The sequence below is a fragment of the Rhea americana genome, unplaced genomic scaffold (assembly GCF_003343005.1).
Source record: "Rhea americana isolate MKP2758 unplaced genomic scaffold, rheAme1 scaffold_241, whole genome shotgun sequence".
Lineage (NCBI taxonomy): Eukaryota > Metazoa > Chordata > Aves > Rheiformes > Rheidae > Rhea > Rhea americana.
The window spans coordinates 581,694-607,306 of NW_028186359.1; the positions used below are offsets into that span (position 1 = coordinate 581,694).

At 51.4% G+C, this 25,613-nt stretch overlaps 2 protein-coding genes across 2 annotated transcripts in view; one reads left to right on the top strand and one right to left on the bottom strand.

Annotated features, from left to right (window-relative positions):
* Window positions 1-821: 821 nt before the first annotated feature.
* Window positions 822-25,437, bottom strand: TAFA3 (TAFA chemokine like family member 3). Its single transcript, XM_085306608.1, has 6 exons — window positions 25,420-25,437; window positions 17,123-17,211; window positions 16,706-16,821; window positions 6,463-6,612; window positions 5,012-5,136; window positions 822-2,537 (listed from the first exon to the last, which is right to left on the bottom strand). Exons 3-6 carry the CDS (start codon window positions 16,818-16,820, stop codon window positions 2,526-2,528), a joined length of 402 nt encoding a protein of 133 aa, XP_085162734.1. The 5' UTR covers window position 16,821; window positions 17,123-17,211; window positions 25,420-25,437; the 3' UTR covers window positions 822-2,525.
* The window catches only part of PPM1J (protein phosphatase, Mg2+/Mn2+ dependent 1J), a 21,218-nt gene continuing 16,067 nt past the window's right edge, over window positions 20,463-25,613 (top strand). Inside the window, exon 1 of the mRNA XM_085306602.1 lies at window positions 20,463-20,531. Coding sequence (XP_085162728.1) covers window positions 20,463-20,531 — 69 coding nt within the window. The remainder of the gene's footprint in view (window positions 20,532-25,613) is intronic.

Genomic DNA, 25,613 nt, shown 5'->3' on the forward strand with positions numbered 1-25,613 from the left:
AGAACTAGGAACAATTCCTCTATTAAAGAGAAGACGCAGCACAGCAGATCACGACGGGAACATGCCACCTGTGCCCAAAGAGCCCTCGCGGGGTGCCCGGTGCAGAGTGCCGCTGGGCGCAGAGGCGGGACGGCGAGCAGGTGGCGGTGCTGGACAAACCCCTCCGATGCGGACCGGGATGGCTCGCTCCAGGCAGCCGCGGGGTTCAAAATGCCATCTCCAGGTCGTGCCGGCAGCACGCTCAGCCCTGCAGATGCGGAGAGCAATGCCACCTGCCCACTGGGAAGGACCAGCTGCGGGGCAGCTGCAGATGGCACCTCTCTGCCCGGGACGYGTGCGAGCCCCCTCCTTATTGCTAGCTCTCTGCAGGGTGTGCATCTGCCAGCGATCCTGCAGGATAAAGGCAGAGACGGGGGACTACGCAGGGACTCACCCATGCATTATAGCCTGGTGAAACCCCATCCAGGAGAYGCTGCCAACGATGGCATAAACAGGCCCTCGTCCTCACCCTGCGATGCCAAACTCCACATGTCCTTCCAGCCCCAAACCATGCCACTCGAACACGGAGGCCGTGAGGCTGTGGTGCAAACCCCCAGCAAGAGGCTGTGGTGCAAAGGGAAGGAGGGCAGAAGCGGTGCTACACAAACCTCGGCCCCTGGGCAGCCCCAGCGACAGCCGTGCTCCCGACCCGTGCTTTGGGCCAGGATGGAGCCCTCCCAAACCAAATTCTTTACCTTTTATTTGCTTGGCAAGAAAAATGCTCTTAAAGCTTTCCCTCATTTTTGAATGACAAGATCTTTTGTGAGATTAAAATGGTTTTAATATTTCACAGTCTGATATTTACATCACATCTGAACCAGGTATTACATACCCCATTACAAAAACATTTAACTAACAAGTCCTGCAGGTTGCTCAGATGGAGTGCAGAGGTCAATTGCTGCAAAACACACCCGCATCCCTCTGAAGTGCTGCTTTGCTCTCTGCTGCAGGCCCTGCTCGCACCTGGGGAGCACTTGGTGCTCGGGGTGCACTGCACATTGGGTATTTTCATTCCCAAGGCTTCATCCATGCACCCTCCTGAGGCAATGGTGCCCTGTAACACCATCTCCCACTGGCCCCATGAGTGGGTAGCAGAAGCAGCATGGGGGAGAACGGCAAGGCTATACAGGCTCACTGGGTCCCCCAGCCCCTCCGCAGATAGCAGCAGCAGGTCCCTCAGCCAGGGTGGCTCTGGAGCTGGTGGTACCTGGAGGAATTTGGGACGACGGGGTTCATGCTGCCTCACCCTCTAGTATACTATCAGGGTCAAGGGTACATCCTGGGAAAGGACATGAGCTCACTGCTGGGACAGGGTACTTTTTTCTTTATTTATTTTGAATTAATGCAACAAAGCCTGCCTCAGTCTGTCTGAGTCTCTGGACAGCTGTCTAGGCTGCATCAGGCATGACAAACCAAACAGAAAGAAGAAGGATTTCCCCTTGCATTATTCTGAAATGCTACTGCAAACATTAGAAGTAATTTGGTGCCTGGGACTTGCACTGTAAAGAACAGATATTAAACTAATAACCTGATTAATGCAATTACCAAGGAAGAAAAAAGCAGCAGCATGCTCCATGGCTGCATTATACCATCCCCAGCATCTAGAATGGTGTCAGGAAGCCAAGGCTGCACTGCTGCTTTCACCACACGTGGGGCTGGGTTATGATTACATGGGCAGAGAGGGGAGAGGAAATAATGCTAACAGTGTCAGCAGAGTCCTCCCAAACTCAGGCAAGGATAACAAGATCAGGATCTGGTCCAGAGCATGCAGACTTTTCCTGGAAAACCATCTGGCTTAAAAACAATGAATCAAACAGCAGGGAGGACTTCATATGAACACTGAGTTCCAATTTCCAGATGTTGACACTGGTTCAGGATCTTGGAGATGGGGGAAAGGTGATTCTCACAGTAACTGTTTTACCTAAATGAAAGAACGAAGCCATTTGGGGGGACTGCTGACTCTCTCTCTCTGTAACTGTCAACAGCTCTTATATGATTTGAGAATTTTATTTACTGGCATGGGAGAATGAGCCCACAGTGTCCATGAGGGGGAAGGGGGCCACAGAGTGACAGGAGTCTTGTAACTGCATTCAGGACCCATGACTGTGGCCTTAAGGAAAGCTGAATGTCCATGGTGCCACTGGACCAGTACCTAGCATGGTCTGAACTGGAATGAGAAGCATTCCCAGGAATGCAGGGCAGGACACTGTCAGGCCTCTGCAAGCTTCAGCTTTCTGGTGCAGCAGGCACAGAGCACCACCAGATGCCCAGCAGCAAGGGCAATGTGGTGCAGTGTTCAGGAATTGCAGCGCTCTCTGGCACAGCTGTAATCTGTCTACTGCCAAGAAAGTCCTGCTGCTTGTGGCTCTGTGGAGCACGAAACGTTCCTCTCTCTGCAGGATCAGCGCTGTKTTGCACCGCTCCACATCCTGGCTGTTGCAACAGCAATGCTCACCCGCCAAGTCCACAGCAGAGCGCCACCGAATCTATCGTGTGACCTGTGAGCAAAGGAGAGAAATGTCAGACAGGCACTTGCCACTGTTTAGCTAGTAGGGTGAGCTAGAGCTCCCTTCACACTCGAGTTATTGCTCACATAGCTCTAAGAAAGGTGTATCTCACCTCTGGCCAATGTCCTGAACTGCTTCTTCTACAATGTCCAGTATTTTGGACCGCGCTTTGCAAGATACAGGAATTTAAGTCACTGTGTCCTTCCGTATTTGCCAACGTTTCTGATACTTGCTGCAATTGTTTTGTGCTCTGGCTCTGTCCATCACCCAGCACAACATTCGGATTAAGTGTTAGTTCAATGTAAAAGAATGGAGTTACAGTAACAATTATAATAGCTAAGCCTTACAATAAACCCATGCCACTGCAAGAAAAATGCAAACCCACAGCATGAGGGGCTGGCGGCACTGCAAATGTTAGTGACGGAGCAGAAAGTCTTCTCTTTTATTGCTACAGAAGTAAGTGGTCCCAGCTGCACCGTGGAGAGCGCATGGGACCCAGGGCTGTCTCTGATGCTGCACACTGATGCTGCGCACATTTGCTGTCACTCTGTGTGCAGATGCTCACAGCCCACCCCCTCACATCAGGCTGCAGGATGCCCTGGAATTGTCTACTGTGATCTTGGGCCACACTTGCCCTCCGTTTCACATGCTCTGCAGATTATGAATAGTTTAAATATATTTTCCTTCAGGTTTTCAACTACTATTTATCCATTATAATATCCTTTCTCATGGATTTCACAGTAGGACCAGAGATTTCTGTCAAGATAGTTTGGAGTTATAGATTCATTTGCAATAATGTTATTTAACCTCTGTGCCTGGCCTCTGAGCTATCCACATATCAGGGATATGCAGCAGAGCCAAGTGCAGATCCACCACAGCTCAGCATGAAGATCAAGTAAGGAACACTAAAAAGGGAAGAGGAGAACAGACGCATGCTCTGCCGCGTGTCTCAGCCTTGAGCCAGGACTGGGACACTCACTGATTACTGCTAGCACTACCGCATTTACATTCTCGCATTCAAAAGGGATGGGACAAAGGGAAAAAATGGGGGGGGGGGAAGTTTGCTTAGGAAAAGCACAGATAAACCAAGCAGTATGATAAGGAAGTGGCAGTACATGCCACAGCCAAACAGACCACAATCATCTAGTCCTCCACTTCCATAACTTCCAATTATTCCCTCCTGCTACCTTCTCCTCCACGCTTTGCAGTTTGACCCAGTGGAGTGGAAGGAGGTTTATAGGCTGCTGCCTGTTGCAGTTTTTTGTCAAGAATCCTGTGATCCCTTTTGGAGTTTAGTGCTTAATAGGGCATTAAAAGTCACTAGTCATTCTGAAAACATAGGTATGAGTTTAAGACACAGCCTTCCTGGACAGAAGGGCAAACAAGCCAAAAAGGCATGTTAAGAGGATTGCCATAAAGGAGATCAGGGTTGCTGGAAAAGGGAGAAGAACAGAAGCTCTGGCCTCTTGCAAACTGGAATGGTCCCAGTAGGAACTCAGGGTCAGCAAAGCCCTAGAAGCTTTGAGTTACATTATCAACTGGGGGGAAGAATTAATTAAGCGATACAAAGGAGGGAAAAATAGGACGAGCTAAAAGTAGCACTGCAATTACTGGTCAGTGATGGATGCCAGGCCAGAGGAACCTTTTCTGACACTCATAAAACATCTGAGCATGAAAGTGCTTTTTGTGCACAAAAATAGTAGCAATAATGAAAAAAATCCCCACATCACTTTTTTAATGTGATAATTTAACAGCAGAGTATGCAGAGTGAGAAAAGCTAAAGCATACGGAATAATTACACTCAACTGTATGAACAATGATTACAAAATTATGCAACTGATTAACCATGACATATATATAATTACTAATGAGTTTGATAAAATTTTAATTATACCTTGTTCTCTGGGGCATTCAGCAAGCCATGAAAATAATAATCATGTAGCTCTCTGTCACAGATGATTGCTTCAGATGGGGAAGCAGTGACATCCCAGAAAGCCTCMATGGATCCAGGGCTATGCCAGAACGCTGGGATGAGGAGCCCACTGCTCCAGGTAGCAGCTGGGAGAGGGTGAGCCAAGAGCTCCCAGGCTCTCCAGCCCTGGGACCAACTCAGTGTTCATGCTATCCTCGCWGCAATGGGAAAGCTCCTTCCCACCCCGCCACCCTGCAGAGCCGGCACATGGGCACCCAGACTGCCCCCTCTGCTGGGTTTGGCACAGCTGTAGTAAATGGCATGGGCCCGGGAGAAACTAGCGCTCTCCTCTTCCTGTGAGCTCTCTGGGGTATGTTCTTGGGTTTTGAAGAAAAGTCTGATTGCCCCAGGCTGGGGAAAAAGCAGCCAGGTGTCCCCGTTTCCCCAGCATGCTGTCAGCCTGTGCCTGGTGTTTATTGGCCCCTCCAGCTCTGCCCCAGCTCCTCATGTCCCACAGCACAGCCGCCCGCAAGAGGCAGCAACGCGGAAATACCTTGGTCGTCTTCACTTTGTTGCCACTACTGCAGCTCCAGCCGGAGAGGTCTGGCAGGACCTTGCACTCCTCGCCTTCGAGGCAGGGCTCCATCTGGCACCACCATTTCTGGAGCACAATGGAGGCTGGAAGGAGAGGAGGGATGCATCAGAAGCAGCCAAAACCACCTGCGGGCACGGGGGTGGCAGGCCCAGAGGGATGAGGCAGGCTTTCTGGGCACCAGGAGCAGGCATAGTCACCCTGCAACAGAGGAGCTGAGCTGGGAAAGACATGAGCCCAGTGGGGTTTGGGGGAAGCCCTTGGCCCCTGTGTGCAGCATGCCCAGAGGGCTGGTGGCTTCACCATCCCAGCTGCCTCTGCTGTGTCACGGCAGCAGGTGCCTCCCTCTCGTCTCTGGCACATTCCAGGTGGGAACATCACCCGTTTTGTAGGTCTGTGGAAAACAAGGATCTCTGCTCCCATCACCAGCAGGCGCTGCGTCCCTCCTAATGACTGCTTTGGACCTGACAAGCTGCTTGTCAGCTAGATGACCTTATTTGACCCAGTTTCTCCACTTAGGTCTCAGAAGTCCCCTGTTTTCTTGCACTATCCTGAGTAAAAAGCCTGCCATCAGTCCTGCCCTCATTCCTGACAATAGCAGGGAAAACAGCTTTGTTCACTAACCTACTTCAGGCTCCACATACCAAAGCAAAGTGACTGTCTTTTACCGCTTGACTTTGCAAGACTCTTGTAATTTATGCCTATAGTATGCATAATTACAGGGGGCTTCTCTGTCTTTGTGAACGTCCTGTTCAGGACAAAGAAAATCTTCCCTGATAATTAATCCAGTCATTTATTGGTGCACAAACGCATTCACATGATATAGGCTCTCAAGTGAATCAGTAATGCACTGGCAGAAGCCTCCAGCTGCTTCTGGTAGCTCTACTGTGACACCACATGATTACATTCAGTAAAATATATATGGCTTGAATTTTGCTTAGTGCTCTTCACAAATGATGGTACTGCATGGTTGGAATTGTGTCCCTGCCTGCGGCTGCAGCAGCGTAACAAGCTGAGCACGCAGCGATCGATGCTGCAAGGTCCATCTCTCATGCAACAACACAACAGGGCTGCTGCACAACAACATTGGGGAGGAGCTCAACCCCCCTGAAGCTCCATAACACGCCTGCACGCCTGCAGCCTCTGGGCTGCRCTGGGTGGAATAATGTGGATACACGAAAGGAGAGATGCAAACCCCTCTTCTCCTCCTCTGCTCCATTGCAGGTGCTCTCACTTTGAGCCCAGGTTGGAGGGTTGCGTCTTATCCATGCTGAGAAATCCAGCCAGGGCCCCTGGGCAGAAGTCCTCCCTTAACCCCAGGTATGCGAACACTGTGGCAGCCTGACCAAGCGGGAAAATATAGTCAGCAGGGAGCACAGGTAACTAAGGCTTGCTAACTGCTGTGTACTCACCATCCACGCACGAGGGGGCTGCCCGCGTCGTCCCTGCCACCTGCCCTGGGAAGCAGGAACATTTCACTGTCTGGGAGCGCTCCTCAATCTTGTTCTTATTGCAGCATCTGTGAGCTGCAATGACTTCACACGTGCCAGGCTCTACATGCACTGGAGGAGGGGAAGAAAACATGGTTACATGGGGCTGCCCCAGGGCTCCCAGCCACGTCCCGGCCCGGAAGCCGCCCGAGCAGGGCCGGACAGAGGTGCAACTCTGCCAGCCCAAGCGCAGGGGCTTTGAGCAGCCTGCTGTGGCCAATGGCCTAGGTGGAGCCAGCGTTTGGGCAGAGTTGTACTGCACCCCAGGAACTTCACCAGGCTCCAAAGCTGCTGTACACACACATACGGGTCAGTCCATCCTCTCCGCAACCATCTGTAATAAGGAGGAACAATGGTCCTGCTCCAGACACCCCGCCATACAGGCTCATGGTCCTAACAGCCCTCATACCCATCCTGCTCAGCAAAATTAATAGACTTTTGCCTGACCAAGGGAAGCAGTTTATTGAAATGAACGAGGACATTAGTTAATTGGAGCTGATAATGAGATGCTACAAGAGGGGGTGGTGCCTTCCATTGCCTTTGGCTTCAAGCAGAGTAATGCCACCTCTGACCCTAGCCCATAGTCACTGAAAGGGATGTTCCTATCTAATCATCACACTTCATCCTCTGCAAGGGGCAGGAAAAAACAGGAGTGCATTTCCACCCTTCAGCGACACAGAAATGTTATAGTCTTCAGCAGAAATCCAGGCTACTCCGCTGTTCCCCCACCCTGGTGCCATTAAAATACTAAGGAAGAAAGAAAAACAGATGTGCTGGCTTATCACCTCTGGGATCTGGGCTTAGAATCTAGTCAGCATCAAAAATCAATGAATTTCGTTGGCTAATGGCCCACACAACCACAATACAAATTAGCCAAACGGGGCTGGATAAACTTCAATCCCATGACTTGAGAGTGTGCGATCCCTGCAGGTCTTGCTTAATGAGCACTGGAGGAGTGAGTACAGAGCTGCACACTAGGGCATCCCACGTGCTGCTCGGAACAGTCTTTGATTTATGCAGTAACCAGGAGCCAGGCTGCTAGGAGCATAGAGAAACTGTGTTCCTACAACGCGCCATCCCAAAACATGTGCAGGCAGATATGGACCACGCTGTCACGGTCAACTGCCTGGTTGCTGCCCTTGCTCTCCGCTTAAGGCCATGTGCAAGTGCTTCCCTAAATCCCCACAGCAGCACCAGCCCTGTGAGCACCTTTGGCAGCAATCGGTGTAGAAGCTTGACAGAAGGTGCAAAATGCAAGGAGCAAAGCTGCAGGTGCRGGTGCTCTGGGTGCTCTGCCGCCAGTGGTCCTCCTACGAGGGACAAGCCCGCACTCAGCCCCTTTCACAGCGCTTCCCAACTCTGCTGTTGCTGGAGAGCCCATGACACACCGTGCCAGGGAAACGCTGACCCTTTCGCTCACTGCTAAGTTATTGGATAGGCGACAGGCTGCAAAACCAATCGGCAATGCATAGAAACGCAGTTTATGGCCCCAAATTTACTGCTGCACTGAGTCTATAAGCACAAGAGCAGCAAGTTAAATACAAGACCTCTGAGCCTCTTAAACCTGCAGGTTGCTTTAGTGGCAGGAAGGTGGGATGTGCAATTTTCATGCCTTTCCTGGCTCTTCCAGGATACTGCTCCTGAGGAAGAGCTATCCGTCTGGCAAGGTCCTGTACACTTCAACAGCCAAACCATCCACGCCGCAGATCCTAGGGAGCGCATTCACTCTTGAACTCTGTAAAGCACGCAGGCCCAGGGAAGGAGTGCCACGGGTTTCTGCTGGTTTAACTCCTGTTCATTTCTGCTGCAATTTCCATACAGAAAACGGAGACAAAGAACCACTGAAACCGTGCTTGTGTCACAGCAAATGCCTGTGGCTCCCCAAAGAGAGGTATCAAATACCCACGCTTGCTAGTAAACGCCTCCTGCTTTTCCGAAGCTCTTGGAAACCAGCCTCTTAATCTTCTGAAGTGAAAGCTCAGGAAATGGGATCTCTCTTCAGTCTCAAGGGGGAAATTCCTCTGCCTTGCAACAACATTTTCACCTCCCTGTTGGGAAACACCAGCATGAGTACAACCTCCCCGCTTGCCTGGCACAGCACAGCTGTGCCTGCCTGCAGGCTCCGCTTGGCTCAGCACCGCTGAATCTCATCCCTGCCTTCAAACCTGCCAAGTATATTAGCATGGTGCAGCTCCAACTATTTGGGGGCTGCTTCCAGGAGTCTGTACTCAGGGCTTCTCCATTGCCTCAAGACCAGCAACACCAGGAGATAGGGGAGGCAGCCAGGCTGCAGAGCTGGAGGCTATCAGCAAAGCGGGGATTTGGGGCCCTGCTCAGTCTGACTTGCAGAAAGACAGCTGTGCCAAATACATAATTCCCTTCCTCGGCCATCAAAGGTCTCCCATCATCGCCAGCTGGTCAGCAATTACAGCAATGGGAAGAGGAAKGTATCAAATATTTATGTCCCCCTCACTCCTGGAGTTTGCCTGCACTGAGTCACGGATGAGCTGCACAAAYGGCACGCTGGAGCTGGAAGCTCACAGAGGCGTTGAGGTGTCGCTGTGCAACTGCTGCCACAGAAGATGCTGCTGCTGTCTATACCAACCAATTACCCTGAGCCCTGATGACATTTACACACTTTTTTTTTGGCTAACTTCCACTTGCTGCCGAAAGAGCCAAGAACACCAGATCCTGCCTGCCTCGCTGTCCAAAATAGTTATTTTCCCCTGTTCCCACAGTACCTCAGCACCTACCAAAGGATAAAATGAGGACAGGACTCAAGGAACTGAGCCAGGATGTGCTCACCAGTGATGCCACCAGACTGGGACCAGGGGCAGGGTGACATCTGCTTTCRTGCAGACAGGCGGTGCCCTGGGGAGCAGGGACTGGAAGAGCAGCACGCTGTGACCTTCGGGACTCTGAGGATGCCAAAGCCACCTAACACCACCACCTCCCTCCCTGCTGCACTCCTTCCCCTCCGACGCCAAGGACAGTGGCCAATCCCGAACCCGCTTCCTTGAAGAACCAGGGGCTGGGCTCTACAGCCCGTGAGCCCCACACTGGCTGGCACACGAGTAGGATGGGCTGTGCAATTACCATGACTCTTATTTGGCTTTATTTATTGTTATTTCATGGTCATTTTCTGTTAATGAACCATTGCTTTCCTATCTGCCCATAATAATTACACAATTACCTATCCTGGAAGTATWTTGTAATAGCATCTCTGGCTATAAATTTTACCCTCCCTTCTAAATGCCRTCATAATTCAGTTTTAATGAAGGTTCCCACTCTTTCTGAATGCAGAGACGATAGACTCCAGTCAAAGTGGAGGAAAYTGAAGGAAATGTGGCTGTGTTTTGCCCTGTTTTTCATGGTTAATAGGATTTTCCATATAATCTGAGAAATAAGCAAAGGTCCTKGGGTTTGGCTAACCATGAACATGAGCACAGATTTGCACTTCAGGGCGAGCCCACCAAAACACCGTGTCCATCCTCATGCCTCGCTCCCACACAAAACGAGCCCAAGGCGATRGCTGACGCAGGAGCCTGAGAGACCTGGCCTCGTCGGGTATTCTGCACCAGCCCAAACTCCCACGCATGAGAGCTCTCCCCACTTCTCCCCTTCTCCTGCCCTGCAYACGCTCACTGCGCTCTCTGGTCCAGGAGCGTGGAGTCACTTACCCCAGCTGCATGTCCCTGCTGCAGGTCACATCCTGTCCAAACAAGTGATTTTATAACCTTCAACTTCAGTGCTCACACACATTTGTGGTTTTGACTCATTTTTATAAAAGTCTCTCTATAAAGCTTCATTAGCAGAGCTCTTCCCAAGAGGAAGGCCCCTCTGCTCCCTTTCACTTCAGCTCTCTGGCTTCTCATTTTCAGCTAATTTAGAAAGATTCAGCAGAGGGAGAGCAAGGCAAAACTGAGAAATCGCTCATTAGAGCCATTCAATAAGAGTTCACTAACATGCCAAAACCCTTTTAATTTCCTCAAAAAGGTGCAGCAGGGAGATAAAGAAAAATTAAATTCTCCTCTCTGTTACTGCTGCTGGCTTAACCCAGCAACAGCTACGACAAATGCAGGTTGAAGGACTCAGAGCCGCAGCGCAGGGTCAGCCCCTTCAGCTCCTGCCGCCTCTGCACAYCCCACATTCAGCTGCGCTGCCGAGGGCCCCACGCAGGAACGTTTCTCCTATTCTGGCATTTCACTCTGTGTTCTGCAAAGAGAAAGAGGTCGCCCCTTGCACCTCCGGCTGCCCCAGGCTGCAGGACTCCCCAGCGCCAACTTCTGCTTTGGATTTGTTGTCTCTCTCCAYGGATTGCTTTCTGCAGCTTTCTTACTCCCTGGCTATTGTGGCAAGTGAGCTCACATCACAGAGCCAATGCGATCAGAAGCAAGAAACCACCCAGTGCGGGGACAGTTTCCAAGAACCTCAGTTCCAGGATGCATGGAGTGACCCGCGTGCCCTCGCCGCACTGCCTGCCTGCGCCCGTAAGCCCTGCGCCAGCAGGCACGTGCCCTGGAGCCGGCTGTCTTGTTTCAGCGGGCACCTGCGCAGTATCTGTGCAAGCTGTGCCAAGCAACTGCTGCAGGAGTTTTGCAGACTGCAAGTGCACAGATGTGAGAAACAAGCTCCCACCGGAGCAGGCTGACACAGTGCCGTCTCTAGCAAGCTCTTGCCTCTTCCCTTGCCTGGAGGGCAGGCTGTAATGTAAGTGGGAGTGCCCACAGCCCAGGGCATGCCATGCGGTGAAGATAAAATCCATCTCAGACAAGAAATGCTCTCACTAATAAGCCTGTGCTTTGTGCTCCAGCCCTGCTGGATTCAGCTACAGGCTGCAATTAGCCCAGCCGCACCAGAGGTGCGCGTCTGCCGTTGTGTGGACAGCGTGGAGGGTGACTGCCATCCGCAGAACAAATTGTTCAGGAAGCCCTTTGTTTTTCCTCAAAAGCATACAGCTTTCCTTTGAGCCAGTCAGAACACAGGYATCTGCTGATAAATGGGGTCAGGCAGCAAACTACAGTGCCAGGAGCTGTTGCCTCCTTGCCCCAGGAASAGTTGATGACAAGGAGCACTTTGCAGGGGGGCTGACAGCCCATCATCCACCACAGTGCTGTTCCTAGCTCATGCACTTGCTTCTGCTCCCGAATTCAGACCCTGAACTGCTCATCAAAGAGGAACCAACACACTGCAGAGGTCAGGCAGCCTCCGGGCAGCAGCCCCTGCAGCTGCCTGGGGCCACGCACGGCCCTGCCTCTCCCTCGCGTCCCTGCAGCAAGCACTCCGTGCGTGCAGAGCTGGGGAGCAGCCCGCAGCCCTGGGACGGGGCCCTCTCTTGGGTGGCGAAAGCCTTTCACCTGCCTAATGGTTTTATGAGCATCCCAATATCCTGTCCTGGGAAGCAATTACACAGGAAACTTGCCCCAGGCATCTCTCCTGTGCAGACGCTCCAGGCACCAAGTGCCCTGCTCCAGCTGGAAGAGTGGCGGCAGGGCACGGCACGGCACGTTGCCTTCCCACCAGCAATCGCTCCCGATGCAGCTGCAGGCTGCGTCCCAACCCAGCRGGGGAATTAAGGAGGCAGAGGGAGCTTTGCCTTTCACACCTCTCTGCTCCAGCCCAGAAGCCTGTCTGCCCTCTCCCAAAGCACCTCGGGAGCCTCGTTATGGCTGACGGCCTGCGACCAGGGCCCGCTGCCGAGCCGCAGCCCAGGACGTCAGCAAGCGGCTTCACTGTTCCCTCGTCGYGGGAAAAGGCATTAGCAGCACCTTGCTGAGGCAGGGGCCGTGCTGCGCCGCGCCGGCGGGCTCACAGCAGGCGGAGGTGCCGCGGGAGCTGCCCAGGCGGCAGCCGCTGCGGGCACAGTGTGCCGCTGAGCAGCTCATGCCATGCTGGTCTTTTATGTCACACATCTAGGTAGAAAGGACCGCAAGTTTGAGAATAAGTGTAGGGAGAACGACAGGATTCTCCAGAGCTCCCTGCAGGTGTCTCCCCCCCTCCTTTTTTTTCTGAACAGCAGGAAACTTCAAATCAGATAGAACCGAAAAATGCAAATCAGATGGTGTGTTTAACACTGAGAGTAGGAAGCCCTGTGAGAGCCTGGGACAAATTCCAGAGCTGCTGGCATGCTTTTCCCTCCAATTGAACTGTTATTTCCCCATTGGAACCCTTTTAAAAAAATCTTATCTCGTAGAACCATAAAAGCATTGTAAAAGCACCAGGCGTTTGAATCCTGCATGTAAAAATAAAACAAAATGCTGTCCTACTCTGGCTGACCTTTAAATGAGCAGCAGAACATGTTTTTTACAGCATAACCTGAAATGACACATTTTGTCTGTCTCGGGGAAGTGTGGGCACTGCTATGCTTGTTCAGCATAAAATACTGCTGTTTCCTGGTAGAAAGTTGTAAAATGAAGGGAAGTTTAATATGTTATAACTGCCAGGCAAATGCCAAAACCTTCCACTCCCCAATACCTGCCTCCTGAGCAGCAAAGCACCATTAAACTGGTCTACAGCATCCTCTGAAAGGCTGCACAACACTTTGGGAAACCAGGTGGAAACCTGAAGGCAGCACATGGGCCTAGTCCCCACGAGAAGATGGGAACCCAGAGCTTTTTTGGCTGCTCAAGGGAGCTCTGCCTTGGAGACAGCAGAGCCTCACGGATCTTGCAGTTTTGCCACAAGCTACTTCRCGTCTTCCTGCCTCCTTCCTCACCTCTGTTTCTGCTCACATACAACGGCCTTTARGGAAAGCCTTTCCCCTCTCGAAGGCTGCAGCGACGTGAGCTAGCTGTACACCATACCCAGCAACAACTCGACTACTAATACTCACTAAATAATTAAAGTCTTAAAATCACTACTGCCTTAGACGCATGTATTATTTAAAACAGGTTTGGAGAGATGTCGATCTGTTTTTATTGCTCATTATCAGTGCATGTCAGCAGGGCTTTTTTACTGCATTGTCATATCAAAACTTTACATCATTCTGCGTTCCCCTTCGCCATATGTGCAAGCTACTTTGTGAACGGCTCGTCCAAATCCCACCACTCCAAACTTACAGGCAGAAAAACAAACGTGTGGACAGTGTTGAGAATAGTTTAAATTGTTCTGCCACTGTGTGTCTGAGAGAAACCTACATGGAAGCACTACAGCTAGAGGACAGAGCTACGATCAAGCAATCTGTCTTCTTGTGTGATACAGGGCCCAGGACTGGCACTTCCCACACACCAACCAGGGCTTCTGCCTGATCTAGAGAAGATGGTTTAGCAAAAAAATCTGTCTTGATTTAAAGGCTGCACATCACCTCCCTAGGCACAGGGGGGAACCTGCAGAAGCATCTCACAAATAAAAGCCATCCACCTGCATTYCGCCCTCCAAACAATGACATGCTGGCCAGTAAATCTCTCTTCAAGATAATCAGAACTCAGCACTCTTCATTCATTCAGAGAAGCTCATTTCCCAGTAGCAAATCCTGGCTGTCAAAATGTCTTTACTTCTGCTCCGTGTTGAGTGATGAATGTGAAAAAAGGCAAAGGTGGCACTCTGATAATCAGCATTAAAGGGGGTTATCTGAAGATGCTGAACCATCTTTGTAGGAGCTACATCCAGACAAGCAAGYCTCACTCATCAGGTAAAGCTCACCAAGTTATATGGGGGATTAAATTGCTGGTGAATCATTCTTCACTGAGGAGTTTCCTATTCCATTTCCAAATGACTTAATCTCAGCATTTGATTCATGTGGCTATTTAAATCCAACCACATAAACCAGGAAGCACTGCTCTGCTTTGACACATTAGCATTCTCCACATGCTGAGTGAACCTAAGTGATTAGATCTTATTTCCAAAGCCAGATGTTTAAAATGCACTGTTTTCCTGGAAGGCTAACAAAAAGAATCTGCATGCTTTTTTTTTTTTTTTTTTTTTTTTTTTTTAAGAAATTCATGAGTTTGGGGATCTGAAATCTTGTGGCCATATAGTCACAATTAAATGCGATGTTTCATTTTTAAGTGCCACACCTAGTTTTAACTGTGAATAAATGCAATGGCATAAATTTGGCCAAAAGCACTGGATATCTATATCCTTTTATGCATGTAATTCATCGGCATCTCTGAGATTCATAGTCAGGTATTAAGGGTACAGCTATCTTGTTTCGCAGCTCTAGTTCATTTCCACATACAGAAATATAACTGCATGTTTTCTAGGGGAAAAAATGTCATCACAACTGAGAACATGAGCTATGAAAGTATGTTTCAGACATAACCTTTGCTAAAAACTGTCCCAAGTGAAGCAGAAGCACATGAAGACAACAGGAAAATAAAACCCATGAACCTCAACAAGCAGACTAAAAATTCCTGTTTTGAGTAAATGGAGATTCTGCCCAGAAAAATAAGAGCTGGACAGTGCAAATATGCAAAGTTCTTACAGTATGAGGATATGCAGAAAGACAGCTTGTTAATGCACAGACACAGAGTGGGGTCAAACCCTGAAGTATTTGCTCTGCTACTGTGGCCTCTTTGCTGCAGGTTAGAATTTGCTTGAATAAAAAGCACAAGATTTGGTCCATTGTGGATTACTCTGTGTGAGTGAAAACCTCTCCTCTCTCCCTATGAATGCATGAATACATAAGCACGTTTTTTTACGTTCCGAGTGAGACTTATACATAATTCACACCCCACGAATACACTTGGGCATCTGCACTTCTAAATCCAGATAAGCCTCTGCTTTATTAATTCCAGGTGTGACTCTTCTCAGAAAGAGCAGAGCTCCTGGCCCTCGAGATTTTCAAGTCRTGGAGAGCTGGACCAAAGCAACAGTTTGCACGAGCATCCCCCAGCCATGCTCCACCAGCGGACAGGCAGCAGTACCGGACTGAATGAGATGCTAGCGTGAAACCTCCCCRGCACTGCCTAACCAAACAGACACGTCTGGAAACGTTGCAAATCTCTGATCTATTCCAGTGAGCTCCCATCGGCTTAAGGGTTCATCTGATACAAATATCCCTGTAGCCAGGGAAGCGTTTTCAGTAAAGGCTTCACTCCAAGCAATCCCATGCAAGATGGCATATGGATCACTCAGTCCRCCAGCTTCCTGGGAAGTCCTGAGCTTGCGCCAAAAATAATTCCAGAGATGACTGAGGAGTTTTATCTTTTCATGCACCTGCTACAGGTTAGAAAGAGGGTAAAGCAGGTAACTGCTGACTAGCTGGTTGACAGAGTCACTCTGGATGACATGTTTTGGTTTTAAGCAATGAGGATGGGGATTATAGGATTAGAACTGCTTTAACTGTCAGGGAAAAATGACAGAAATAGGACAGGGGTTAGGTGTGAGGTCAGGCAATATCAAGAGCATTTTCAAATTAACCCTTAAATACCCTCTTTTCCAAACAGACTATTCTGAGCATGCTGATGACAGTCCCCGAAGAGAGTTAAAGTTCTGGCACTCTTTCAGGAGTGAGGCCGGTCCAAAGCCTATGCAGCTCTGCAGCCTTTTTCTCTTTTGGCTCAGACCATGTTTGCTCTGCTCAGCTCAAAGCCGAATGCAATCRGAGCTGCACTCTGAGCACCAGCCAGCACGAGAAGCCTAGTTGCACTGGCAGCGTGCGAGCAGAGAACCCTCGCTTTTTGGAGTGCTCGTGGTCCATTAGTTAAAATGCTGCCATCCCAGGCCTACTCCAAAGAGGCAGGAGCAGGAAGCAAGAAAATGAGAAGGAACTGAGCCAGCCCTCAGATACGAACATCTGACGGGTGTGTTGTCCCTCGCCCTCCAACAGGCAGGTGGGTGCCGGAGGCTCCCTGGGTGCTGCCCTCTGCCCGAAGGGAGCGACCGCCCCTGTCCCCACACCTCAGTGGCAGGGAGCGCATCCTCTGGGCTCCAGTGCACACCTGAGTACCAACACATGATGCTCTTGCACAAAGGCCACTGTGAACCCCAAGCTAAGGCCGCGTGAAACACAACTTGGACAAACAGCAGCTGCAAAGACCCCGGGACGAGGGCCATCTCAGAGCGCTYGCCCTCGATGCTGTTCACTGCCATTCGCCAGTGGGACCCTTCACAAACCACAAGCATGAAGCTGCAGCCTCAGGCTGTGCCRGCAAACTGCCCTCCCAGCTTCTGGCCCCGACGCCGCATGCTCTGCCCAGACCACATTAAATATCAACTCTCCTACCTGGATGGCTTCTGTGGTGGGTGGAGGCCAGTGTCAGTCTTCCCCATAGCGTGGTCAGGCAGAGAGTGAGCACGAAAATCCATTTGCTCAAGCTTTGTATGTCTCTCTCACTCATTCTACCAAAAATAAAAAGAGAAATAGATGCATAGAGGAAAGGGGGCCACAAAGCGAGTTGCAAGGGGCAGCCCAGGTGTACGCTGCCACTGTCAAACGTGGCATTTCAGCTCCCAAATGCATGCCACAACGGGGACCACGGGCCTTGCCACAACTGCACCCCARGGCAGGTGCAGGTGCGCATGCAGCAGGCACATGTGTGCCCTGGGGCTCACCGGCCAAGCAGATTTCTTAAGCAGCATGGCCTGTAAGGCAGGTCAGAAATCACATCACACYGACAACAGCAGCAAGAGAGATGCTTACCTCTTACTGGGACTTTGCAGCTAACACCTGTGCATCTGCCAGCCTCCAACAGTTTAGGTCTTCACACAGAACAGCAAACATCAGTGCACCTGAAAGAGGAGAGAAATAACGCTTGGATAACAGTACCTGCTGGAAGGGCTGCACCCGAGAGGCCAGAAGCGCTGAGCTCCCTGCAACTGGCCGGGAATGGCCCCGAGCCCCAGCTGGCCCCTGCACCAGGGGCAGCATTTCCACCCAGCAGGCTCGGCACCCCGGCTGACCCACCAGGACACCTGGGGAAGGAGATACAGAGGCACACAGGAGCAGATGGGGCAGCAAAGCGTGTATCTACACACACGCCTTAACACATGTGCTCACAAACACACGGGCACGTGCATGCACCAAAATCTCTCAGTGATGGCATCCATAACTGTGCTTGCCTGTTTGCACCAGTGTGACTCCACCTGCTTTGGAAGAGTTTCTCCTGACTTTTACTGCCGAGAGAACAGAAGCTGGCCCATTAAACTAGGTACCAATTGTAGGTCAGAAATACTAAATATGGACCAAAAGCATCCAAGAAGAGCAGGAGTATATTAACAGCGAATCGTTTCCACCTTCCCCAGATCGGGGTTATGCACTCTCATTGCTTCTCACATTAAGAGAGGTCCCTTGAAGTGAGCTAAAATTGGCTCTCACAGGCTGAGCACTCTGCACACCAYACACTGACACACAGACCGCACCACAGCTACCCCAAGGGGGTAGTGCTGCTAGTGCAGTTTACACATGGGGAACGGAGGAACAGGCCAGCCACTTGTCCAGGTCGACACTCACAGCCCACATCAGGGCAGGAAACTGAATTCAGGTGTCCCAGAGCAGTTCTTGTTCTAGTGCTGTTCTTCCTTTCAACACTTTGCAAAATCTGTAAAACCACACAGACACACAATTGTGTCCACTATCTTTGCATACACGTGCTCCTCCAATAACAAGCTGTGGCATTCAGCTCTCACCTGCTTATCTTCCTGATTAAACAGAGCCGTGGGAAATAGAGCCTGCCAGGAGCAGTGCTGCTCTCCCAGGATGCTCCCCAGGGCCAGCTGCTCTGGAAGCAGAGCCATGTCCTGGCAAGCAAGCATCTGCAGAAGAGCCCAGGCCATCAGAGAGAGAGGAGACTGTGCTTAGACCAAGCAGAGTGGTTGCTATTTATATTACTACAACCTTCCCTATCCTGTCTGGCAGCTGGAGGCTTCCAGGCAGACTCAAGTAGCAGCTGAAACTCTGAATTTACAAATTGCTGTCAAGTGTCGTTAATGGGAAGTGAATTGTTGCAACCAAATTGTATTTAAAATAATGCACTAATTCAGAATGCTACTCATGCTAACAACAGCACGGGGGCTGGATCACAGTGCCGTTATCACTCCACATGCCAAGAACGATGTACCCGCCAGCAAAGGAGAGGCAGCAGTCGTGGTACTGAGATGAACGGTTTAAATCCGCTTCCTGGAAAAACGCTCCCTCCCCATCCACCATGCAGAAGGTGTGGGGCCCCAGATAGCCACAGCGCCAGCCTCACCAGTGCGCCGAGTTACCTGCTAACTCCCTTTTAGGAGCCACCTCCTAAACCTTCTCTGTGACCAGCAGCTGGAAATGGATATGCTCCAGCCAGGGAGTCTGGCAGGGACTCGAACTTTGCTCATCTACATCCCAGGGCTGTGCCCAGATCACAGCAACACCTTCTTCTTTCAACTAAGTGGAAGTTAATATTGAGCATTTGGATTACTTCGTGTCCACACAAGAAAAAATCACAGTAGTCACTATACTACCTCTCTCCAAACTTGTTTTGCTCTTGGCTGAACTCTCTGCTCTGCCAGCCAAGAGCCCATAATAAACAGCCTGTCTGCTCCTCTCCTATCTGCACATCCAAGTACCCTACAGAGCAAAATCCCCATCTTCCTCATGCACGCAGAAGCTGAGATAAAAGGAAACGAGGGGAACAGCCTCAGAAGCAGCACTAAGGACAGAAGAGCTTGCAGTTGGAGGGACTTATTCCTTTGAAATTTTGACCCAAAGCCCCACAGCAAAGCCAGGGCCGGGACTTGGGCTGTGCAGTGCCAAGACTGGACACACACTGATCAGGCTATAGTACCTTAACCTCCCATCCGTGCTCACCCGCCTCTACATCTCCTCGCATGAAGCTGAAGTGTGCAAACACTGCCCACRCTGGCACAGAGGGGGCATCTCCCCTCCCACGCCATGCCGTGCCCTCAAACACAGGAGGTGCTGGGAAGGAGCCGAGTTTTACCTCACCTGAAGTCCTCAAGGAAAGATTTAAACCCCAAAAGACTCAGTGGTTTACTTTCCACTGCTTTAAATACTTTCCTTGTAATATTTACCACCTGTGGCACTGCAGGTGGAAATGGCTCTGGGGCTCTGCAAGAAGCAGCACTAGAGATAACAGCTTTGACAGCAAAATCTCCGCTCTGCATCTGCAAGGTAAAACGACAACTTCACAGTCCTGTTTATCACCTGCAGGGAATCTCACAGGCCGAATAACTGTGTCCCCTGTAAAACTTCAGTGCCAGATCATAACTTGTTAATGAACGTCCATAAACACAAGCCATAGGCCACGGCCCCCCACTACGCTGGGGACGGCAAAGCCACGGTGCAGCCTCAGCTGATGCCACACGGGGGGCCGCGGCTCTGCCTGGTCCTAGCACCCGACGCCCCTTCCTTGGGGCAACAGCACCCAAGTCCCTGTGCCCGGGTACTCTGCTGCAGCAGSTGCTCTTGCTGCCTTGTCCTGCAGGCACCTTGGAGCATCCCAGAGACGAACACAGGGAGAAGCAGCATGAGGCATCGGCCAGGCAACAGGACACAAGCTGGGGCTGTTTAAAGATGCAATCTTTAATTTTCAACAACCTTCCAAACTATGTTCTGTTTTGAATCAGGGACTCTGAAACATACTCATATAATGAAGTGCCAGAACAGAAAATGCTGACATTTTTAATCAAAACAAAGTGATTTGAGGTGGTAAAAGGGCATTTCTTGTTTTGAAGCATTTCAAAATGAATTGTTCTGTTTTAAAGTGACATTTCAAAATGAAAAACGTTTCATTCCAAAATGCTTATTTAAAATGATATTTTCCATTTTGATTCTCCCAGCTGGAAGAAAAAAAAATCAGAAAATGTCACCAAAAATGTTGACATTCACCCAGAAAAATGACAAAAACGCATCTTTTACACAATAAAAGAATTCATAGGCAAAAAAATATTCCTGATTCACACTGTGTGTCAGGAGCACTGCAAAGCACTGCTTAGGGAGGGCATGAATGCATCGGCATCCAGGTCTCACTGCTGCCTCTACAATGGTCCTACTGGGMGACAGCGAGCCCTGCGCCCACCGCCTCACCGTCTGCTCCATCTGCATTCTGCAGGCAAGCTGCCGGGCACGGGGCCTGCTGCCACCTCTGCACCTACAGATCCCGCCAAAGAGGAGCCAGTGCTGGGGATTTCAGGAGATGCCACAGTGCAAACAACTGGTAGCAAGGCTCCCACAGGAGAGGCAAACCAAAATAAGCCCTTTCCTGCCCTGAAGCCCAGGTACCAGGAAGCCTCCCACTCCTGCTGCTTCTGAGAGTCCCAGCACAGCTCCTCTTCTCTGTGGTCTGGCTGCAACTCTCCCTTTGGCACACAGCAGCTCAGATCAAACATCCTCCACAGAATAAATGATTCAAATACAACTAAATGCTCGTCCTTGGTAATGCCAMGCTGTGAATGCTGCACAAACCTCGAATCGTTCCCTGCAGATGCTGCCTTATCCCTCTGCAATTACTTCCTTACAGTGCTCTACACATTCCCTGAGCAAATATTTATGGATGAGGACAAGACTGCCACAGGAAAGGGCAAAACCGAGGGCATCTGGTCATCACACACATGCTCCCCTTGCTCTGCCGTGAATAATTCACGCCATGCAATGAGATGCTCGCGGAGGGACAGTGTGGGTGCAGGCTCAGGGTGCGGGGCACCTGCCCGTGCCTCGGACACACCACTCCAGGCAGCTCACACCAAACCCTCCACAGTCCTGACGGCCAGGAGGGACCACTGCCACCCAGCCTGGCTCTGAGCCCTTCCCTGCGGGAGCCACAGCTCCCAGACAGGAGGACCAGCCCAGCCTCGGGGAGCAGGGCCTTGTCTGCACAGCACGGCACATGGCACAGTTAGCATCAGCTTTTCCATTAGCTGGCGTCCCTGTGTCTAGATTGCACTCTCAGTTGGGCAGAAGGCTCAGGCTCGGTGCAGGAGCGAGGTGATGAGGCAGCGCAGGAGCTCACAGGTGGGACAGCTTCGCAAAACACGAGGGTACAGATCTGGAGCACGGACAGAAAGCGGAGCAGTCCTCCTCCAGCACCGCCACTCTGGCTACAGCACTGCACTCAACCCACATCGTCTCTCACCTGCCTCTGAAGAACGAGATCCCGGCAACTGCGCCRAATGGGATCACCCTGCCCGCATCTGTCACAGCTCATAACGACTCCTCCAGGCTGCCTGGCAGCAGCTTTCCAACCTGAGCAACGAGGAATATACAGACAACAATTCAGGAAAGGGGTGTTTTGAACCATTCCGGCAGGGGCAGGGGATGGGGCTGGCATTTCTGCTCCACCTGACTGCCACCCGGAGTCCCTGCCTGCACTGTGCCTGGCTGCTCGCTGCGCCGCGGCTGCAGGGACAGAGGCAGGCGGGTGCCCAGCAGCGAGAAGCATGCCTCGCCTTTGGGGGCCCGGTCCCCACTGTCCCCGCTTCCCGTTATCCCAGCGCTCATTATTCACAGCTCGTGGCTCACCATCCGTGCTCACATGAAGAGGTGCTGCATGCTAACGAGCAACACCACATCAGGCCACGGTGCACCCATGGGTACCCAGGGTATCGCCCCTAGATACGCAGCTGCTAATAAGCAAGCAGCAGACTGAAAGCAGCAAGCGGGGCAGCCTGGTGGGATGCAGAACGGGAATGCAGGAGGGGCAGCAGGAAAGCTGCCGAGCCCTTGCAGCACCCTCCRACCGCAGCCACCGTCCTGCGCTCCTGCTCATCGCCTCGCTAGCGGGGGCCCCAAGGCAGTCCCTGTTGCTCCACACTCTCAGGGAGACGAACTCCAGCAGGGTCTCTGCAGACACCCATCCCCCTCGATCACAGCACCTCTGCTCCCACGCTGCATGCATGGAGCTCTGCTGCTGCCCCTGGCTCTGTGCCCACACACAGCTCCGCTAACACATGCCAACAGCACAGCAAAGCCCAGTGCCGAGAGCCTGCCCTGAGCCACTGCAGCGCCAGAATGAATTAAACTGGTTTAATTTGCAAGAAAACAATCTCTGCTTGAAATGGGCATGAGCTGATGCAACAAGACTGTGCTTACTCCCCTGTGTAAAGATGTATTTAGGCAATCTCCAGAATGAATCTCCAGAGCGCTGGTGGGACTGTCAGCAGAATCTGCTCTGTAAGAAGTTTCCTCAAAGAGTGGATTTTCACACAACAGTCTGCACTGTAATAGTCCCTTCAGAGATGTCACAGCCTATCACACAGATACTGATACTAGCTTAAAATGTGTACTATTTCCTCAACGAAAAAGTAGGCTGCCCTCTCAGAACAGCTCAGTCCTTCAYGTAAATCCACAGAGGCCCCTGGGCAGCGCATTCATCAGCACTTGGCACCAGTGAGCCGGGAACGGAGGCTCCAGCACGGGCCAAAAAGGAGGGTGAGATGCCTCCTGCACACACACACACCCACTGCGACGGATCTCCTCTCCTGCTCCCGCAGCTCGGCCCCACGCACAGGCGGCACCCGTCCCCGCAGCGCATCTCCGCTGCACGTTCCCCTTGCAGGCTGAGCTCCAGGAAGGCACTGCAGCAGGGACCAGACTAGCAGAGCCAGCACGGGGAGGCTCTGCCTGCTGGCATGAGACCTGCTTCTAAATGTTTTCTTGGCCCAAATCTCTCTTGGCTGGGCCAGAAAGCAAGTGCACCTCTCACCTGCTCTGCACCACACAGGACACACTTCCAATCCTCACTATATTTAGCTCAGAAGGGCTGAGCTGTTTGCTATGGCTAAGAAAGCATAAATAAATCAGAGAAGTATCAATAATGCAGCCTGCACCGTCCACATCATACTTAAAAGGGAAGCAATTGTGCTGTACTGCAGAAGCAGAGCAGGCAACTACATAACTTCCAGAGAGCTTATGTGGGCGTTTAAAGCACGAGGTATAAAAAGCCATGATCCACTTCAGCAGGCAGCAGACTTCAGCCCTGTGGCACTGGCCCTCGAGAGCTGATGCTCCTCCTCAGACCCACCCTTGTACAGGTAATCARTGCTCTCACTCATGCAAATTCCTGCTAGAAAACACAGCTGCACAGAAATTGGTATTTTGACAGCTTTCAACACTCATCATCATGAGACTCAAACTAAAAATGTTTGGTCTGACTTGAAATTTTTCAGTCTGGAATGTCATTTTGAAATGAAGCGTGGTGTTCTGGCATGTCAAAGCACTTAGTTTTCACTGAAAATATTGTTACTTTGCGTTCTGTTACTTTCTGTTTGGAATTTTGTAGAATCTTTCATTAAGGTTTTTTGTTAGTTGCTATTCTGTCTTTCTGTTCTGAGCCAGGACAGGAAGTAACTGCAAAGCCCCTGAATCTCTCTGAAGGCAAATCCCCATTTGTAATCAGGGTGGCAGAGATGGCTATTCCTCTGACGGTGTCCATGCCACATGGGATCAGGCTCCCCGTGCAAGGAACATCCAACACAAAGTGTTTTCACCACCAGAGCAGACTAAGATGGACAGCAGGAGCCAACCTGCCCTCGGCAGAAAAAGCAAGGAAGCACATGGACATCTCTTCTCCATGTCAGCACAGAGCCCCAGCGCTCCTGAGCATCACACTGCTCTCACACCTCAACCCTTCATACAGCGATCTGAATTTTTTAACACACTTGTTTGCAATCTGAATTTTTTAACATGCTTGTTAAACACAGCACAGAGCTACATGTGACGAAGTGCTAGCAGAGCTGGCAGTGGTTAATCATGAACAGACACAAGGCTGATCTCAGCACTAAAGTGTAACTGTCATTTCCCCCAAATCATAGGATCTGGCATCTAGCGGCTTTTTCTCCCTCTTTGTTAAAGCCACACATAAAACTGTGAACCTCCAGCCAGGACCGCTCCATCTGTAACTCCATTTGGAGTGCAGCCTGACGCCCCACAGTGTTAATGAGGGACTTTCTGTCACGCCAAATCATGCTCAGAGTTTTGGAAGTCTACAGCACTATTTGCAAAGGTCTGTATGAGCCGGATAATTATACTTAACAAAATTTCACCCCAAAAAACATAGAAAGCAGTGTGGGAAGGCTGGCATATTCACAGGTTTTCAATGCAAAATAACACCAGCACTCTCCAGTCCAGCTCCAACACTACCAACCTTTATACACCTGCGCCCCAGTAGTTTTGCYGGCTCTCTGAAAGCTATTTTAATACTTCTGCTATTTCAGCACGTCTCAGAATTTCAGTATTTTTGCTTGGTGTAAAAAGAGCAGCACCCACTGGCTCGACAAAGCACATTCCCAGGAGTCCACGCTACCAGGCGGCCCAGCCACAGAGGAGGAAAGCAAACTTACACAAAAACTGAGAAGGAACAGAAATATTTCTGTGAGTGTTGCAGAAGATGCCGTGGTGCCCACTGGAGGCAGTGATTTTATTTAATACTCCCCTGAAGAGTCAGACCATCGCAGCCTGCCCTGGTACATGAGAAGGCAAGACAACTGCAAACTTCAGGGAACTGATCAGCCCATTTTCCGAACAGGACAAAGTGCAAGGATATGCCCGTGCAACTTTACAGGGCAGTGGACACTGCATCGCCCGCCGTGCCACATGGTTACCTGGCAAACCTCGTGACAGCAGTGGCCGAGTCAAACCTTCCTCGCAGGAGAGGGAGGGCTGGACCCCCAGTCCACCGTCCTCCCTGCTCTGTGCTCCCAGACGACGCTCCTGGGAGGGAAGCTGCCTCTCCCCCGCCCCGAAGCAAAGCTCCGGGGGCTGCACAGCAGGCAGCTGCAGCAGCACTGAAAGGCTGCAGAGTCTCCAGAGAAGCTGACACCTCCTCGCAAGCCTCGGGCAATCGTGAAGACGAGCAACGAGACACCTCCACAGTMCCCGGGGACAGCACGGCACAGGCTTCGGCTCTGCTGCCGCCGCCTCCCGCAGCCAAAGGGAGGGCAAGAGCAGCGCGGCCGGCTTGGCAGGGAGGGCATCACCCTTCCCACCCGAGCCTGGGAAATCACCTGAGCGCCGGATCCTCTGCGGCAGGCAGCCGAGGAGATGCTCAGACCTGCGTGGGCTGCGGCGTCTGGGCCCGGGACCGCCGAGCCGTTCTGCTGCCGCCCGCCCCGGCAGAGGCTCCGGGGGCGGCTGGGAGGCGCCCGGAGGGGCGATCCGCGATCCGCCCCCGCCCTCCGCGCGCGGACCGCCGGCAGGG

Excerpts from the sequence above, each read along its gene's own strand:
- TAFA3 (XM_085306608.1), bottom strand. The coding sequence starts at position 16,820 with ATGAGTGAGAGAGACATACAAAGCTTGAGCAAATGGATTTTCGTGCTC. Across the intron at positions 6,613-16,705 it reads CCACCACAGAAGCCATCCAG|TGCATGTAGAGCCTGGCACG; the intron begins GTAGGAGAGTTG and ends CCCCTCCTCCAG. Across the intron at positions 5,137-6,462 it reads AGCCCCCTCGTGCGTGGATG|CCTCCATTGTGCTCCAGAAA; the intron begins GTGAGTACACAG and ends CTCTCCTTCCAG.